This window comes from Papaver somniferum, chromosome 3, assembly GCF_003573695.1.
Source record: "Papaver somniferum cultivar HN1 chromosome 3, ASM357369v1, whole genome shotgun sequence".
Taxonomy (NCBI): domain Eukaryota; kingdom Viridiplantae; phylum Streptophyta; class Magnoliopsida; order Ranunculales; family Papaveraceae; genus Papaver; species Papaver somniferum.
The window spans coordinates 6,728,090-6,744,443 of NC_039360.1; the positions used below are offsets into that span (position 1 = coordinate 6,728,090).

Here is a 16,354-nt window from a genome sequence, read left to right on the forward strand (position 1 = left end):
GCTCCAGGATCCGAAGCCTAAACTTTAGCATTTGGCTTCCTAAGTTTCAACATCGTCTCCAAGAGCCTAAGCTGCTTCAACGCCTCTTCTTCCTGCAAAGGGTCGTACCACCACGCTCCCCATGTCAAGGATCATGATCACATCCAGCCAATCCTTTTACTTCCACGGAAGCCCATACAATTCCATCCAACCTACTTTGTTACCAAGACAATGTAGTCTCTTCCGATTATATCTCCTACCAAGAACTTTTGTCGCTCAATCATTGATACCAGCTAGAGCTTCACCACAGCAGCAATTACTACAAAGATGAAAACATGTAAACCATACTTGAGGACTGAGGATATACACGGAGTCCCTTTACTGTCAAAGCTCAGAAGACACAGTCAACCAAAAAGCCGTACTCACAACAAGGTCATCTACTCTTCAAGGGTGCAGCGCAAGAATATCATCACCTCTCTGTATAGAAGACGCCTTCAACACTTTACGATGCCGCGGAGGATCCCAGGCCTGCACTATCCAAAATATTTCATCATGTAATTTCCGAGCATCCAAGTGTCACATCCAGGAGAGTACGATTGGCTCATATCAAATCCCGTGGACGGGGATTCAAGGCGATGTAATGAAAATAGGTTACGCATGCGGACTGCCAGCATGAGACGCTTTCACTCCCCTCAACCAGCTATTACTGATTTCAATATCATCACTGTCGAGGTTTTACGGTCCGCGGGAATTTCTCAACATGAAGCCGTACATGTGCAACAAAGACTCCGAAAGCACGCCAGAAGGTTACATTCACATATTCATCCATGTCGTCATATCAAACCGAAGTATAACTGGGGACTTCTCACCGCATCCCATTCCGTATGATAGTCCAAGGTTCAGAAGATGGTTCGAAGGATGTAGCTTGGAACAAAGTCCCGGGAGACTTGATAGCAGCACATCGGCAAAAGAACGTCTCCCTTTTTCATCTAGGGGCGCCAGAAGTTTTCTACCATGCAAGCATTCACGACACAACATCATCACTATCAGAAGGTCCACTGAACAACCTAAGGTCGAGGATGAACCGACGACGCAACCACAATCTCCAAGATTATCCCTGACGTGATCGTTTCCGAGCATGTATTTCATCCATCCGTCCCAAGAATACAACGGATTTTTGGTAAATTTTGGAATTCACTGGAGAAACACTGCAGACGAAAACACGGATCCAGACGAACAACAGAAAAACAGAAGAGGGTCGATACCTCTTTTCATGCAGACAGAGTTTTTTAGAGCTTGAACAGAATGCAGATTCCTTCTTGCTCCATGAACAGGAATAGGTGACTGGCGCGCGACTATGCCACCCCGGGCCTGCAAAATCCCTCCTGACTTCTTCCTGATTTTCACTGTCGTGCCGTTTTCACCTCCTAAGAGATCTCTGAACCTAACTATTCCAGAATGGGGAGATAGAGAATTCTGTTTCGTGTCCGATAAAGGGGCGGACCGTCAAAATCAGAGTCCATACGCAGATTCTACATCAATTCTAGTAAAGGGCGCTAATTAGGGTTTCGACGTGTCAAACCCTAAACCGCAAGCGCTTCCGTTACCAGCGCCATGCCTTTCCAAGTGCTTTATAGAGCGGCAGCTGCCAATCCGCACCACGTCATTCTTTCCTTGCTAACGCCATGCTCTGCCAAACGACCCACGCCCATCTAGGCTCATTAATACCGACAAGTCACTTTCACACCCAGTTTACGCTAGCAGATCCGCCTCGCGCTCCAAAGCTTGGCCACAAAGGCATATAAACGACTGGGATTTATACAAAGCTACCAGATGCAAGGATTGCGAATTCTACTTACGGCTCGAAAAAGGTCAGACAAGTCTCCTTAGCCCTCTTTCACGACTTACTATCTCAGTTCTATCCTCGTCTGTCACCATCTTATGCTTTCCTTGCAACAAGGCCCCTATTCCAAGATAAGCATGGGACTTAATGTTGATGGTGGTTTTTAGACAAGGGGTAAAATCTTAAATCCTTACGTATATCATGACGTCACCGGTGACATTAAATACATTTCTTAGAACCTTTAATGCACTTATGTAAAAAATTACCAGGGTATCTTTTTTCAAATGCTAAACTAGGTTTCGACACACAAAACCCTAAGTCTACGCATACCGCACAACCATTGTGCAAAAACATGGCAACGATGCCAAAACCAAGCCGCACAACCGTTGCGCATCATGGCAACGATGCCAAAACCAAGCCGCACAACTGCTGCGCATCATGGCAACGATGCCAAAACCAAGCCACACAACTGCTGCGTATCATGGCAACAATGCCAAAACCAAGCCGCACAACTGCTCCGCATCATGGCAACGATGCCAAAACCAAGCCGCACAACGCTGCACATCATGGCAACGATGCCAAAACCAAGTCGCACAATCATTGCGCTTCACGACAACCGTGCCAAATCCGAAACGCACAATCATTGCGCTTCACGGCAACCATGACAAATCCGAGCTGCACAAACATTGCGCCACACGTGCCATTGGCACATGCCAAGAGACGCTTGCAACCTAGCATGCTGAACCGTGCAAACCTAGGGCCAAGCCTCCACACGCGCCATTGACACATGCCAAGATACGCTTGAAACCTAGCATGCCAAACCGTGCAAACCTAGGGCCAAGCCGCCACACGCGTCTTTGGCACATGCCAAGCGACGCTTGCAACCTAGCATGCCAAACCGTGCAAACCTAGGGCCAAGCCGCCACACGCTCCATTGGCACATGACAAGCGACTTATGCAACCTAGCATGCCAAACCATGCAAACCTAGAGCCAAGCCCCCACACGCGCCATTGGCACATGCCAAGCGACGCTTGCGACCTACCATGCCAAGCCGTGCAAACCTAGGGCCAAGCCGCCACACGCGCCATTGGCACATGCCAAGCGACGCTTGCGACCTAGCATGCCAAACCGTGCAAACCTAGTGCCAAGCCGCCACACGTGCCATTGGCACATGCCAAGCGACGCTTGCGACCTAGCATGCCAAGCCGTGCAAACCTAGGGCCAAGCCGCCACACGCGCCTTTGGAACATGCCAAGCGATGCTTGCGACCTAGCATTCCAAGCCGTGAAAACCTAGGGCCAACCCGCCACACGCGCCATTGGCACATGCCAAGCGACGCTTGCGACCTAGCATGCCAAGCCGTGCAAACCTAGAGCCAAGCCGCCACATGCAACATTGGCACATGCCAACCGACGCTTGCGACCTAGCATGCCTAGCCGTGCAAACATAGGGCCAATCCGCCACACGCGCCATTGGCACATGCCTAGCGACGCTTGCAACCTAGCATGCCGAACCGTGCAAACCTAGGGCCAAGCCGCCACACGCGCTGTTGACACATGCCAAAATACGCTTGCCACCTAGCATGCCAAACCGTGCAAACCTAGGGCCAAGCCGCCACACGCGTCATTGGCACATGTCAAGCGATGCTTTCAACCTAGCATGCCAAACCGTGAAAACCTGGGGCCAAGCCGCCACACGCGCCATTTGCACATACCAAGCGATGCTTGCGACTTAGCATGCCAAGCCGTGCAAACCTAGGGGCAAGACGCAACACGCGCCATTGGCACATGCCAAGCGACGCCTGCAACCTAGCATGCCAAACCGTGCAAACCTAGGGCCAAGCCTCCACATGCGCCATTGGCACATGCCAAGCGACGCTTGCGACCTAGCATGCCAAGCCGTGCAAACCTAGGGCCAAGCCGCCACACGCACCATTGGCACATTCCAAGCAACACTTGTGACCTAGCATGCCAAGCCGTGCAAACCTAGGGCCAAGCCGCCACATGCGCCATTGGCACATGCCAAGCGACGCTTGCGATCTTGCATGCCAAGCCGTCCAAATCTAGGTCCAAGCCGCCACACGCGCCATTGGAACATGCCAAGCGACGCTTGCGACATAGCATGCCTAGCCGTGCAAACCTAGGGCCAAGTCGCCACACGCGCCATTGGCACATGCCAAGCGACACTTGCAACCTAGCATGCCTATCCGTGCAAACCTAGGACCAAGCCGCCACACGCGCCATTGGCACATGCCAAGCGACCCTTGCAACCTAGCATGCCAAGCCATGCAAACCTAGGGCCAAAGCCGCTACGCGCGCCACTGGCACATGCCATGCAACACTTGCATTTTGGCATTGCCACCTGCACCCGATGCGCAACCTACATCCAAGACATTCCACACAAGCCATTGTCACATGCCTTGCAACCCTTGCACTTTAGCATGCTGCGCCTAAATCAAAGGCCACGATTCCTCTCAAGATGCAAAATCTCTACCGTTGAAGGTCGCCACTGAGCCTGCACATCTCTCAAGCTCAACTTATCAAACACCAGCGACATGCTACACATTTTCCACGAAAAAACTCGAGACATCAATACATGTCACAAACTGGGGGATGCTCTGTAGGGTTTTGGTTTGGCGGTTTATAGCATGCGGCATACACAAATGCCCGTTTCAAGACAGTGTATTAAGAATAAAACGGTTAGTAAATGCAAGAAGTAATGGTGAAACGCTCTTTCATTATGGAACATCAATTCCATCAATATCAGGCATTACCACCTCTTCCCATTTAACTCATTCGTTTCTTTTTCTTACGAGGCCAGAGTACGTTTCACTTAGACTTGTATAAATAGGTCTCACTTATTTCCACCAAAAACACGAGTTTTTGGTCAGGGAGAAATACAATACTCAGAAAGGCAACTTTGCTAGCTTTATCAAAGCTTTCACCTTCTGATACAAGTTAAGTACTACTCTTACAGAACTGCTCTGGTCTCAACACTCTCTTCGCTTCCCTCCCTAAACCAGCCCTTCTCCTCCTCTTTGTGACCGAAGCAAATCCGGAACGGCCATTTCTTGGTTTAGGTCGGAGTTGTACAGATTGATCTCTCGAATCTAAAGTACTCCCGTGCAGTGCATTTGTTTAGGGTTTAGATTTGTTTCTCGTATAGAAAAACACATTCTCTTTCCCTTTTTTCTCTTTAATTGGTGCCAATGTTTGTACCGAAAATTACTTTGAGGCACAAAACATGATTGATTTGATGATGATAGTGTGAAATTAGGGGTTAGAAAACGACAAGTAAAGGAGATAAGAATTTAATGTGGTTCGGCGAGTGATACCTATATCCACGGATGAATCCCCCTAGAAGAGTTATTTTATTGATATATCTGGTACAAAGTGTTTCTAATCCCTTTTAGGCTATATTGGTATATTTTCTTATCTCTAGACTTCCCCCTTTAGGGTTTAAATTTCATATGGGTTAAACCCTAATTTTGAGATAAGCTTCAAATGCAAGAAACTTAGCCAGCAAGACATATGGAATGTTCCACAACTTTCTCCCAACGACTTGGTCAATCAGGCAATCCAGATACTTCTAAAACCGTCCTGACAGATTCCGGCATTGGATTGTTAGAAACGGGTCAAACTGACATGAACTAGCAGATTAACGGGTGGGTCTTGACTTTGACTAGCGGACTGACTTTAGTGGGCATGCATTGACTTTTTGTTGTCGAGCCTTGACTGGTAGGAATTGATGGAATACTGGCTCGACTGGTTGAAAAGCATGGGTGGCAGACTTGATGGCAACATGGCTAGTTGCATGGCTTGAAAATTGAATTGCGAACTAGATGGCATCATGGATGCCAATGAAGGACATGGACGGAGGACTAGAACGATTGACCAGGTCGGGCGAATTGAGTTTTGACCGCTTGATGGTGATTTTGACCATTGATTGACAGTTGACTTTGACCATTGACCGGTGGCCGAAGTACAACCAGGCTAGGCCTGTCTTAAGCCACTCCCGAACAATTTTTTTAGTTGTATTAGGTTTACATTTTAGCCCATCTTAGCTTAAGTGCAGTAATTAAAATTTGTGGTCAAGCCAGGGTTAATACCTTTGTATCTGATTTCATATTTATTCATTTTTGTCTAACTTTTTGCTGCCACTAAGAGGGTATCTGTTTCTCAAGTAGGCAACGTATACATAATGAATGATCGATCTTAGTTCCATATTGCAATATAGCTAGCTCGGTAGATGGGATTGCACAAGCATAGACTAAATAGTAATTACAAAATTTTATTGATCCACTAACCAACATGCATGTACATTCACACAAAAATGATCGTACAGGTTTTCGTAGAGCAAGGAAAAAACACTAGTAACGATCGAGAGCACTGGATTGACTACTTATGCAAATATTGCGGCTGCTTAGTTCCTACTTGATCATAAAAAATCGACGTATTGAGAGTATAGACGCTTTGGTAGCTTTCTTCTTGTTTTTGTCCCGGTCAAGATTGTATATCTGACAGACTCTTTGAAACTATGTGCATCATCACATTCCTGCATTGTAAGGGACACCAGAAGTCATGATAAATCACATTCCTGCAGTGTAGGGGACACCAGAAGTCATGATAAACTTACCACCCTTCATAACATTAGAAGTGGCAGTGAACTGTTTAAAATGTTCTGGAGGCAGGGTTCCCGTCTTTACACCACGCCACTTAACCCTTTTTGTCAAGGCCGCGCCAGGACCCCTGTTATTAACTTCTGCAAAGAAGCAAGTATTGAGGCCAAAGTCGCCCATCCATTCATGCCAACCTGCTGGATCGATCAAGTCATCAATTTGACTATCCATGATTATGTGTCTTGCATATTCTTTCCACGGCCGACCCAAGTAGGACTTCAACGTAAACCTCTCGGGGAACAACAAGGGGTCTGCGGTGATGGTGCAGTTCTGGAGGACGAGGGCAGCTGGGTCATTTTTCGTTTTCCTTCCACTGGCGAGCACCATGTTTGATTGATTTTCCATAGGTTTCCTTACTATGATTTTGCAGTTCTGGAATAATGCCATTGCAGCACCAAAAATGAAATCTATTGTCCCAGTGATGGTACATTCTCTGTAAAACTGGCGATTGGCGTGAGCATATAATGTGTCTTGGTAACCATCAATCTGTACTCTATAAAAGATAGACATATCGGCCGAGACCCTCAATGCCACAGCTTGATGTTTAACTGCTCCTGCGCTGTTTTCAAATCCAATGTCCTTGGCCATGAAACCATCTCCAACGACACCTGTTAAGTTTTACACATATTTGATTAATTATTAATATATGTATATTAGGATGAAAATTTGTATCATTTCCGTTTCTAGAAAAGAGATACATATCACTTTTCACGGTGTGACCTATTTTTAAGTTAAAATGAAAAAAATGACAGTGTCTCTTTTCTAAAAACGGAAGTAGTATTTTTTAAATGAGCTATACATACTGAATGTTGCGGTTGAAAAAGTGTTGATCCCATCCGTAAAGCCTTTGTTGTTGGTGATCTTTGTTTTTGTGGCGCCATCTCCAATCAACATCACATTGGTCATTTGCTTGGTAATGTTGACCCATTCATTATAAACACCCTCCTTTACATAAATTATAAATGGTTTCTTGTTCTTCATAGGAACCTCTTGGAGTGCATCCCCGACTGACTTATACTTACCGCTCCCATCAAGGGATACAACAACATTAGGAGTGATCGAATCGGAATTGCTTTGCAGGAGTTTGCGCTGCCCTGCCGTGGCCCAACTTGGTAAAGTCGATTTTGATTCTGATTCTGATTTCGAGTCCCCTGCTGTGAACAAGCCTTGAGAAGTCGATTCTGATTCTGACTTGGATTCTTGAGAAGTCGATTCTGATTCTGACTTCGGTTCTTGAGAAGTTGATTCTGATTCTGGTTCTGACTTCGGTTCCCCTGCTGTGAACAAACCTTGTGTAGTGGACGCTTCTGATTCGGATTCTGATTCCGTTTGTTCTCCATGGTGAAGAAATGGAATTTTGAAGATGCTAAGGATTTTTGTGAGTTCAGAAACCATGCTAAGTCCATTATTAGTCAGCTCCATTGTAGACTTCAATGATCCTTTCATGGATACCCCAGAATTGCTTGTTGAACTTTCGAAACCATCCAAACATGTATCTTGATACGTCAAGGCCGCCGATAACCAAACTTGCAAGTCTTTTACGGCATCACAAATCTTGAAGATATCCAAAGGACCTATATGTTCGAAACATCTATTGATACCATCGATCGCATAATCCATGAGTTCCTGACAATTGTGAAGAGCTAACTTGGCCCTTGGTTCTCTCTCCCGCCTCAGCAACCCTCCTGAAAAACTGAGAGATCCATGGAGTTGTACCAAGTTCGACTGGAATCCAATCTTAATAAGTTCTTTCGGATCATTTACGTGGCGGGGTTCCGCTTTGTTTAAGGTATCAATGCAAACTTGTTCGAACTTCATTAGTTTGCAAATAGCCCCGATTGGCCCGATTGGCTTATTGGTGGCATTGAACAGTGGCACACCACCAATGACATTTTTGGTGGTGTTTAATACACCGCCAATGATATCAACACCGCGAATGGCATCGACATGAGCTGCAATGACGAATACTAGCACCATCCAGGAGGCGCTCATCATCGCTAAATTATTCTTCTTATGTTGAATCGACATATTTGATTTTAATTGTTAAGAAAATGTGAATTATTATGATGACACAAAGGATTTATTTATATAGGCTGAGACTTGAGAGATAAATCGAGGAAATTTGAAAGTTAGTTAAGTTAGTTAAGTTAGTTAAGAATAAAGAGGAAAAATTTACTACACAATGGAAGGCTGAAAAGAATTTACAGAGATAGATATTTGAGTGTACATAGTCAGTTTGAATTCGGCGTCAATCCTTAATTATTTCTAGTAGATTATCTAACCACCATGTATAAAGGTGAGACGCAGGAATCATCAATCTAGCTCCTAAGTTCGACATTTTCTATTTCCGACGACCATTGTGCATTTCTCCATTCCACTATTAATTAGTGCACAAAACGTTCATTTAGACCGTTAAAATGATGGGAATGGATGCAATGAATCTGCCAAATTTAATTATATTATCCTATTTTGAAGTCTCAATGAACTTGAAACAACATGAACCTCTGATAGTTTTAGGTACACAATAGATGATATGTTGTATCATTTTATTTTATTTTTCTCTTGTCTGACTCGTCTAGTTCTGACTCGCCTAAAACTGACTAAAATTAGCCGAGTCATTCGGATCTGATTCCAAATGTTTGTTTTTCGAGTCAGACCTAAGTCATCTGACACAAAAATATGACGAGTCCGGGGTGAGTCGGATCTAAGTCATCTGACTCAAAAATATGTCGAGTCTGGGTACGTGGAGTACAAGAGAGCGAGGTATTGGAACATTTATTTGTTGCTCAAAAACGTGACAATCTCAAATATAGGGGCGAAATATAGCACAAGACATAACTTAACTTCGCCCCAGATAAGACAACTCCAAACATAAAGTTATTGCGATAATCAAAGATTAAGGCGAAGAATATAAACACGATAGTAAAGAAAGAGTGCGAAGAAGTTACCATGCGATGAAAATAAAGCGAAGGTCGGTTCAAAAGGAGTTGTGCGAAAGACATAGCAAATAGCGCGAAGGACAGCGACATCTTCCCAAAGCCTGGAGAATAAGACAAACTGAAATAAGATCAGTTAACAGAGATCATTCATGTGAACCTTAGTTGTCTTCTACATATATATTTGCATATATAAGGGTTCAAAAATGATGGAGAGAGAGAGAGAGAGTTCAGTTGAGAGAGAAAGGCTAAAGAAACCACTAAGAAGAGTAGAAAATATCCATTATTATAACTGAGTATCAATCATATATTTCTCCATTGTTGTATGTAAGTTCATCTTGTGATCATTGTAAGAACTCCACACCTTTAATAAAAAGTGTTTGTGAAGATCATTTTAGCGTCAAAGTGATGAACAATATCATTAATGTTTGAGTTGATACACATGACTTAAGCTTTGTGTTGTTATCATTACAACGGGTGTAGTTGTGGGATTTTTCGCAACTACATTTTAGCGTTAGAAACAGGGAGGATTTATCCTCACCTGCTAGTTATCAGCTAGAAGTAATCATCTTTAGAAGTTCGTTTGTTATTTTCATTACTATCATTTTTCTGTCCACCATGAGAACTCGCCATTTGATTGTTTGAAGCCATCATTGTTATTATCATCATCACAACTCTACATTGTTTTCATTTCTTTCGTCCCATCATGAAGTTTTGATAGAGCATCACCACTGTCTCATTTGAAAAAATTCCTGTCGAAAAAACCTTCTACTCTTCAAAAAACTGAGCAATACTCTGTCGGATATCATCCTTAAGATTCTTTATCAGTAGCCAACAACCAGACCAAAGTTCATTCACTTACACTCCTCGCGGGCAGGATGGTGGGAACCGCTTCAAGAGCAGGACATGTCATCGCTACACGGAGAAGTGACAGAGTGGAAAATAGAAAGGGAACAAGAGATGAAGCTGAAACTTTAGCTGCTGGAGAGAGAAGAGGTTTAGAGCGACATAACCGTAATCACAACTTACTCTCCATCATAGAAACGGGCCAGAAGAACGACAATGTTGTCGCCCGAAACCCAACCCAACAAAATAACAACTAAGAGAGGGTCATCTATAAAGAAAGTGTCGTACACACGACTGATACCGAAACACTGGAGGATGAGGAACAAACAATACAAGGAAGAGGCGAGAATCCTCATAATAAGGACAATCTGACCATCCAACAATTGAGAGAACGTCTCACACAAGATAGAAGAATTGAAAGAGAACTGAGGAAAGAAATCGAACGAATTAGAGCAAGAGATACGGAGCAAGCAGAAGAACGTGCAAACTTGGCACGACAGAACGCCTTGTTAACAGAAGAAAACAACCGACTGAATGAGGATATACAAGCGCGAACTAATACTGGAGAAACAGAAACTCAGACGAGTAGAAGTTCGTCAAGGTGAAGAAGAAAACGACATAATATAAATAGAGAAGTGCAAAACATCCTTGCAAAATACGAACGAGGAGTACGCGAAAGAGAAAATACGCGCGATATAGAAAGAAGATTACAAGAACGAAGAGAAAGGATAAGGAATCGGGAAAGGAGGGAAAGCCCAGAACGCGAAGTGCAGAGATACGATGGCAGAAGAAGAAGTAGCTCAGAACGTAAAATCCATATATGTAGGAGAGAAACAAGTTTTGAGCGAGAAACTAGAAGGGCGATAGAGAGAAACATGATATAACAAAGAGTTTTGGAGGCGGTAATAGAACCAAGGCAGAGGGAGACAGGGCATATCGATGCGAATGAAGTTATACTCCAACAGATTGAATAACTCAAAGCAGCAATGAAAAACAATAACAGAAGAGGAGGAGGAAAAATGAAATTAGCAGAAGTTATACAGGAGGCGGAGCGATCACCATTTTCGAGCGAAATACTACAAGTACCCATTCTTGCCAAATGTACCTTACCCACGTTCTCCAGCATCTTTGATGGAACGGGGTACAACACATGAAAGCCTATAACTTTACATTAATGCCATGGGCCTAGCACCAAGCGGTGTTACGTAAATATTTTTCGGCCAGTCTAACAAGGGAGGCTTCATTATGGTTCAAAAATTTGTGCGAAGGATCAGTGACTTCTTTCGCGCAACTGCAAAGGTTGTTCTTGGGAAAATACATAACTAGCAGCCGGGCAAAGGAAGGAATTGAAAATGTGTTTAACTTAAGGAAGACGCATGGAGAAAGTATGCGAAGCCTGACCACGTGATGGAGGACCATGTGTAGCGAATCAGCAGGAAAAGTATCAGAGCACACTTGATCCTCGCCTTTTTCAATGCTTTGTACGCAACTGATGTGACGGACCGGAAAATTACGCCTGGGCGCGCATGCCATAACTACCTCGATGCGACATGATGAAGATACGATCCGGGCCTTAAAGCTAGGAAAATGCATGTCCATTTTCCCTTGCAAGCATGCTCGTGGAGCATGGTGCAGCTAACTCATCTTCCAGACCGTTCCATCTTACCCCCTGTTCTGCAAAGGGTTTAAAGCCATTGAGTCTATGGATGATGCATCTTGCATGCATCACTGGCTTCCGAATATTGTCCAGACATAAGGAAAATGCCTAGGACCTAGGCATAGGCAGCTCAAAGTTGATTGTCATTTCCTTACTTCGCTTTACCAACTTAGCTTACTTTCGAGGCCATGCCCAATGCGCCATTGGTACATGCCTAAGTCGAACAACTTGATAGGAAGTATGAGCATCCACGGGATGGCATGCAACTTGCTTCATCAAGTATGGCCACAATCATCTCTTGCATCGAGCTACCGAGCTTAGATGATATGAGGGGAAAAAATGCTGGAGGGCAATGTTGTAACTCATTGCGACTGCCTACGTACCTTTCTGTACTCTAAAAGGATCAATTATAGACCGTAGTTCATCCACGAAGGGACTGCAACTAAGACAAACTCGTTTTTAAGGACGTTGCCAAACAATAATGGTAATGGCCTAGTACGTATAGGCCGTTCCGTCATAATGCACAATGATTATGCATTATCGGGTCCGCGACGATACCTAAGCATCAAATTCCATATTCGCAAGGCTACACAACTATAAATGAGGCTTACACACCATTTATACTCTTTCGGATAAGGTATGAAGCTTATTTGATGCATGGTCCGCATATGCACCTTCAACCAAGTACCCCTCCCTATATGTGTTAACTTGCAATTTCTACAACTTAGAATTGGGTACCAAATTGACATGCTTGCTTCACTATTCATGTATAAATTATTGCGCACAATGATGGATTACAATGATTGCGGACAATGATTACGCAACACTCGTTCGACCAGCCCTTTATGGCCTGATGCACAATGATTAGGCAATATTGGTCTTACGCCAATAGCCTTCATCATGCGCAAAGGATGCGCTACAATGCTCTAGGCCATCCACCCAACTGGCCTAATGCGTCATTTGATGCGAGATTTGGCTCTTGGCCAAATGCCAAACATAATGCGTCATTTTGGCGCGATATTAGCCTTAAGCCAGTCTACCTCTTATCAACCAACATAATTTTTGGATGAATCTTCATCTCAGGACATGTCGCATCTTTTAGCATGTGCCATGATAAAAACACGGGGTGTTACAACTGATCTCTTGTACATAGCCGACTCAGACACGTAATTGATATGCAAGAGCTAAGGGAGTATCAGGAAGAGTTTATCACATTGGAAGAAAAGCAAAGGGAAATGGATATCAACCTAACAACATCAGAACCGCGAAAGGAGAAAGCGCGACACTCATACCGTGAATAGTGGGCAATGTCGAAAGTACCCCCAACACCGAACAGGGAAAGCCAGCAAAAGAGAGTACTGAAAAAGAAGTGGCTCTATCAAGGAAGGATGAAGAGTGGTTTCAGAGACAATATGGGGATATGCTTCACACATACAATTATCCAACAAGGAGGTACGATAATCAGGGAGGAAGCAATAATAGAAGGACCGGGTATAACAATAACCAAATATTTGAGCAAAGTCCATATTACCCTCTATTCGAAGATGTGAAACTTCCTAGACTAAACACCTCAATAGAAAAGATCTGGGAAACTGTCGTGCTGACTGAAGAAATACCACTACCAGGGAATATTGGACGAGAACCCCCACTAGGAGGAAGAAGTGGTGAATTTTGTGTGTATCATCGGTTTCACGGCCATAGCATCGCAAGCTGCAGAAACGTGCGAAGATTTATGCTAGAACTAATCGAGAAAGGAAAATTGAATCGACTTCTGGAGGTAGGCGAATTTCCAAGGGAACTACCACCCCAGCAACCATCAATCATACATCGCATTGAAATCAGACAGAACTCAAGGAAAATAAATTCAGTTATCCATTCTGCTAAAGACATCAGTGATTTTCATGATAATGTCCTAAGCCGAGTGTACAAAAGAGATTGCAATGGTGAAGAAATACACATGGTAACAAAAATTCGATCATTCGAAGAATGGCAAAAGCAACCGATTTCCTTCACGACAGAAGACATACCAGCAGGAGGAGGAATGCATTCTGATCCATTAGTAGTCACCATGACTATGCAAACGCACACTAAATGGGAAGAAGACGAAGAAAAGAAAAAGCGACTTTGGGCGATAAATAAGATCCTGGTAGACATGGGGAGCTCAGTTGATATATTGTTCTATCATGCATTCAGGACCATGGGGTACAACGACTCAGACCTGATCCCTTCCACGTATACAATCTACGGGTTCAACAGTGTTGCGCCAAGACCAAAAGGAGATATTACCATGGTTATTCCTGCGGGAACCCTAGAAACAGTAGTCACATTTTGTGTGGTAAATGTGGAGTCGCCGTACAATGCCATCACTTGGAGGCTCTGGGTTCAGGGAGTAATGTGAGTCGTGTCAACTTACCACAGGAGAATACGATTCCCCATGCCATCTGGCATGTGAGAGAACGTAGGAATTGTACCAGCGGGAAGAGATTCAACGAACTGGATGTAAAGCAATATGAGGGAAAAACGAAACTAAAGGAAAAGCAAAGACAGAATGTGAAAGACGATAAACGGGTGAAAGGCTGATGATCAATATGATAATGGCAGAAGGGGAAAAGGGAAAAATTATGCGAAGGAGAAAGGGGGTCAAAGCATAAAATACTAGGAGAAATACAAAAGGGAAGGATAAGGCTGAATGTGGTATGATGAATGCGAATTCAAACCTGTGAAAACCTAAGAAGATATCAAAACATGGCAAGACAAGAGAACTTTGCAGGATTAGTCAGTCACAAGATTCACCTCCTAAAGGGATGATGGAGCAAGGTGAAGCAACAAAGCACAAGCACTCTCAAAAGACGAGCATTACATCCTCTACAGAATGGCAGAATGCGCTCATAAACGCATATGCACAAATCGATTTGCTCAAAACAGGAAGAAACGCATTATTCGTCTTGAAGAGAGAACAAGGCGAAAGTTTGCAAGACTTGGTATTAAGATGGAAGGCCCTGTGCAATGAAATCTCTAACTGCACCACAACTGATCACTCTGTTCGCAATAAAAGAAAAGGGGCGACCGCGGGTCATCAGCAGGAAACTAAAACTGACCTCGCTGAAGCAATGACTGAAGGCGAAAGCAAAGAGATGCGTCTGATACAAGTTACCATATAAAAAGACGAATACAATGGTGAAATGATGTGATGAATAAAGCAAGCTATGTACCAACCAAAGAAACATTAATATGAAGTAAAGTTCTTTCTATATGCGAGCAAGCCAAAGGCGAAACAAAGTTTAAACAAATCATCTTGTAAGACCTCAATAAGGGGCAACAAGTCACTATTTTAAAGCCTCTAATTAGGGAGGTTGGGTATCCAATTTTGGCGTGTCAACTTAGTTCGCGTGATTGTGCGACGGCGTTTTAGCATGATCACGTAAGAGGCGACCCTAAGTCCTAACGCGCGTCATGTTGGGAAAATCCTGTAAAAGTCAATTATATTGGGGCGACATAAAAGCCTATCCGCTGGAGGCCACTGAGAATGAACCACTCAGCGAATAAGTTCTCCGGTATAGGGTGTAGAAACATGACCAATGGAGTAGAAGGAGTTCCTGGATTGGATACACTCGGTCCAAAGAAACCCCACTTAGGGTGTGATCTTGTACCATAAGCCACATAAGCGAAGGGTACGAGGTTACGACAACACTGGTTGTTGAATATCTGGATGGGAGGAGCCCAACTGAAATGGTTAGGGGTGACCTTCTTGAAAGGGAAATTCGGGAGGAATATAAATAGACGACACCCTCCATTAGCGAGCTGAATTGTGTCAAACACGACAATGTGTTGGGGATTTTTACTAACGGGAGTATCTGAGACCTGGTATATTGTCGCAAATTTGACCTGAGGAGGTAAAAATACTAATACAGATAAGGCGAGATCGATGATCAATGACTCGAAAGAGCACATGGAACTGAGATTTCGTCGCCCAATGTTGAAGACCCTATCCAAGGAGACCATAAGTCCTTTAAGTTCTCTATGTGGGGGAAGGAAGTAAGACCTTACTTAGGAGGCAAATAAGACCTATAAAGATCATGCTAATATAAACAATAAATGGAGCGCGAAAGAAACTGAGGAAGTAAGAAAGTCACGCTGAGGCACGAGGAGACACATTTCTCTTGAGCTAAGTATTATCCAACTTACAAGTTAAGATATTTTATATGAAATACTTAAATGCCTATCTCATCATGATACCATGTGACACACACTATATCCAACCCTAACACCATAATAAAGACTTGCTTCGCACTTGTATCAAACCCTCAGAAATATGACATAACCTCGTATGTGCGAATGGCATGATAAGAAACAAATATAAATTTAATTTTCGCCCAAACTTACTACTCGCATTACCTTAGTATTCGCCAAATCC

At 43.8% G+C, this 16,354-nt stretch overlaps 1 protein-coding gene across 2 annotated transcripts; it reads right to left on the reverse strand.

Annotated features, from left to right (window-relative positions):
- Positions 1-6,060: 6,060 nt before the first annotated feature.
- Positions 6,061-8,561, reverse strand: LOC113355234 (pectinesterase/pectinesterase inhibitor-like). 2 transcript variants are annotated; one of them, XM_026598055.1, is made up of 3 exons: positions 7,305-8,561; positions 6,459-7,109; positions 6,061-6,377 (listed from the first exon to the last, which is right to left on the reverse strand). In XM_026598055.1, the coding sequence occupies exons 1-3, from the start codon at positions 8,527-8,529 to the stop codon at positions 6,370-6,372; spliced, it is 1,884 nt and encodes a 627-aa protein (XP_026453840.1). In that variant the 5' UTR covers positions 8,530-8,561; the 3' UTR covers positions 6,061-6,369. The 2 variants fall into 2 exon arrangements, with proteins under 2 accessions (XP_026453840.1, XP_026453839.1); XM_026598054.1 differs by having other exon boundaries at positions 6,061-7,109; positions 7,305-8,560.
- Between the last annotated feature and the right edge of the window lie 7,793 nt (positions 8,562-16,354).

What these genes read in the sequence shown, in the direction of transcription:
- LOC113355234 (XM_026598054.1), bottom strand. Translation starts at nt 8,529, where the DNA reads ATGTCGATTCAACATAAGAAGAATAATTTAGCGATGATGAGCGCCTCC. An exon ending in TTTTTCAACCGCAACATTCA is followed by an intron (nt 7,110 to 7,304) that starts GTATGTATAGCT and finishes AAAACTTAACAG; the next exon opens with GTGTCGTTGGAGATGGTTTC.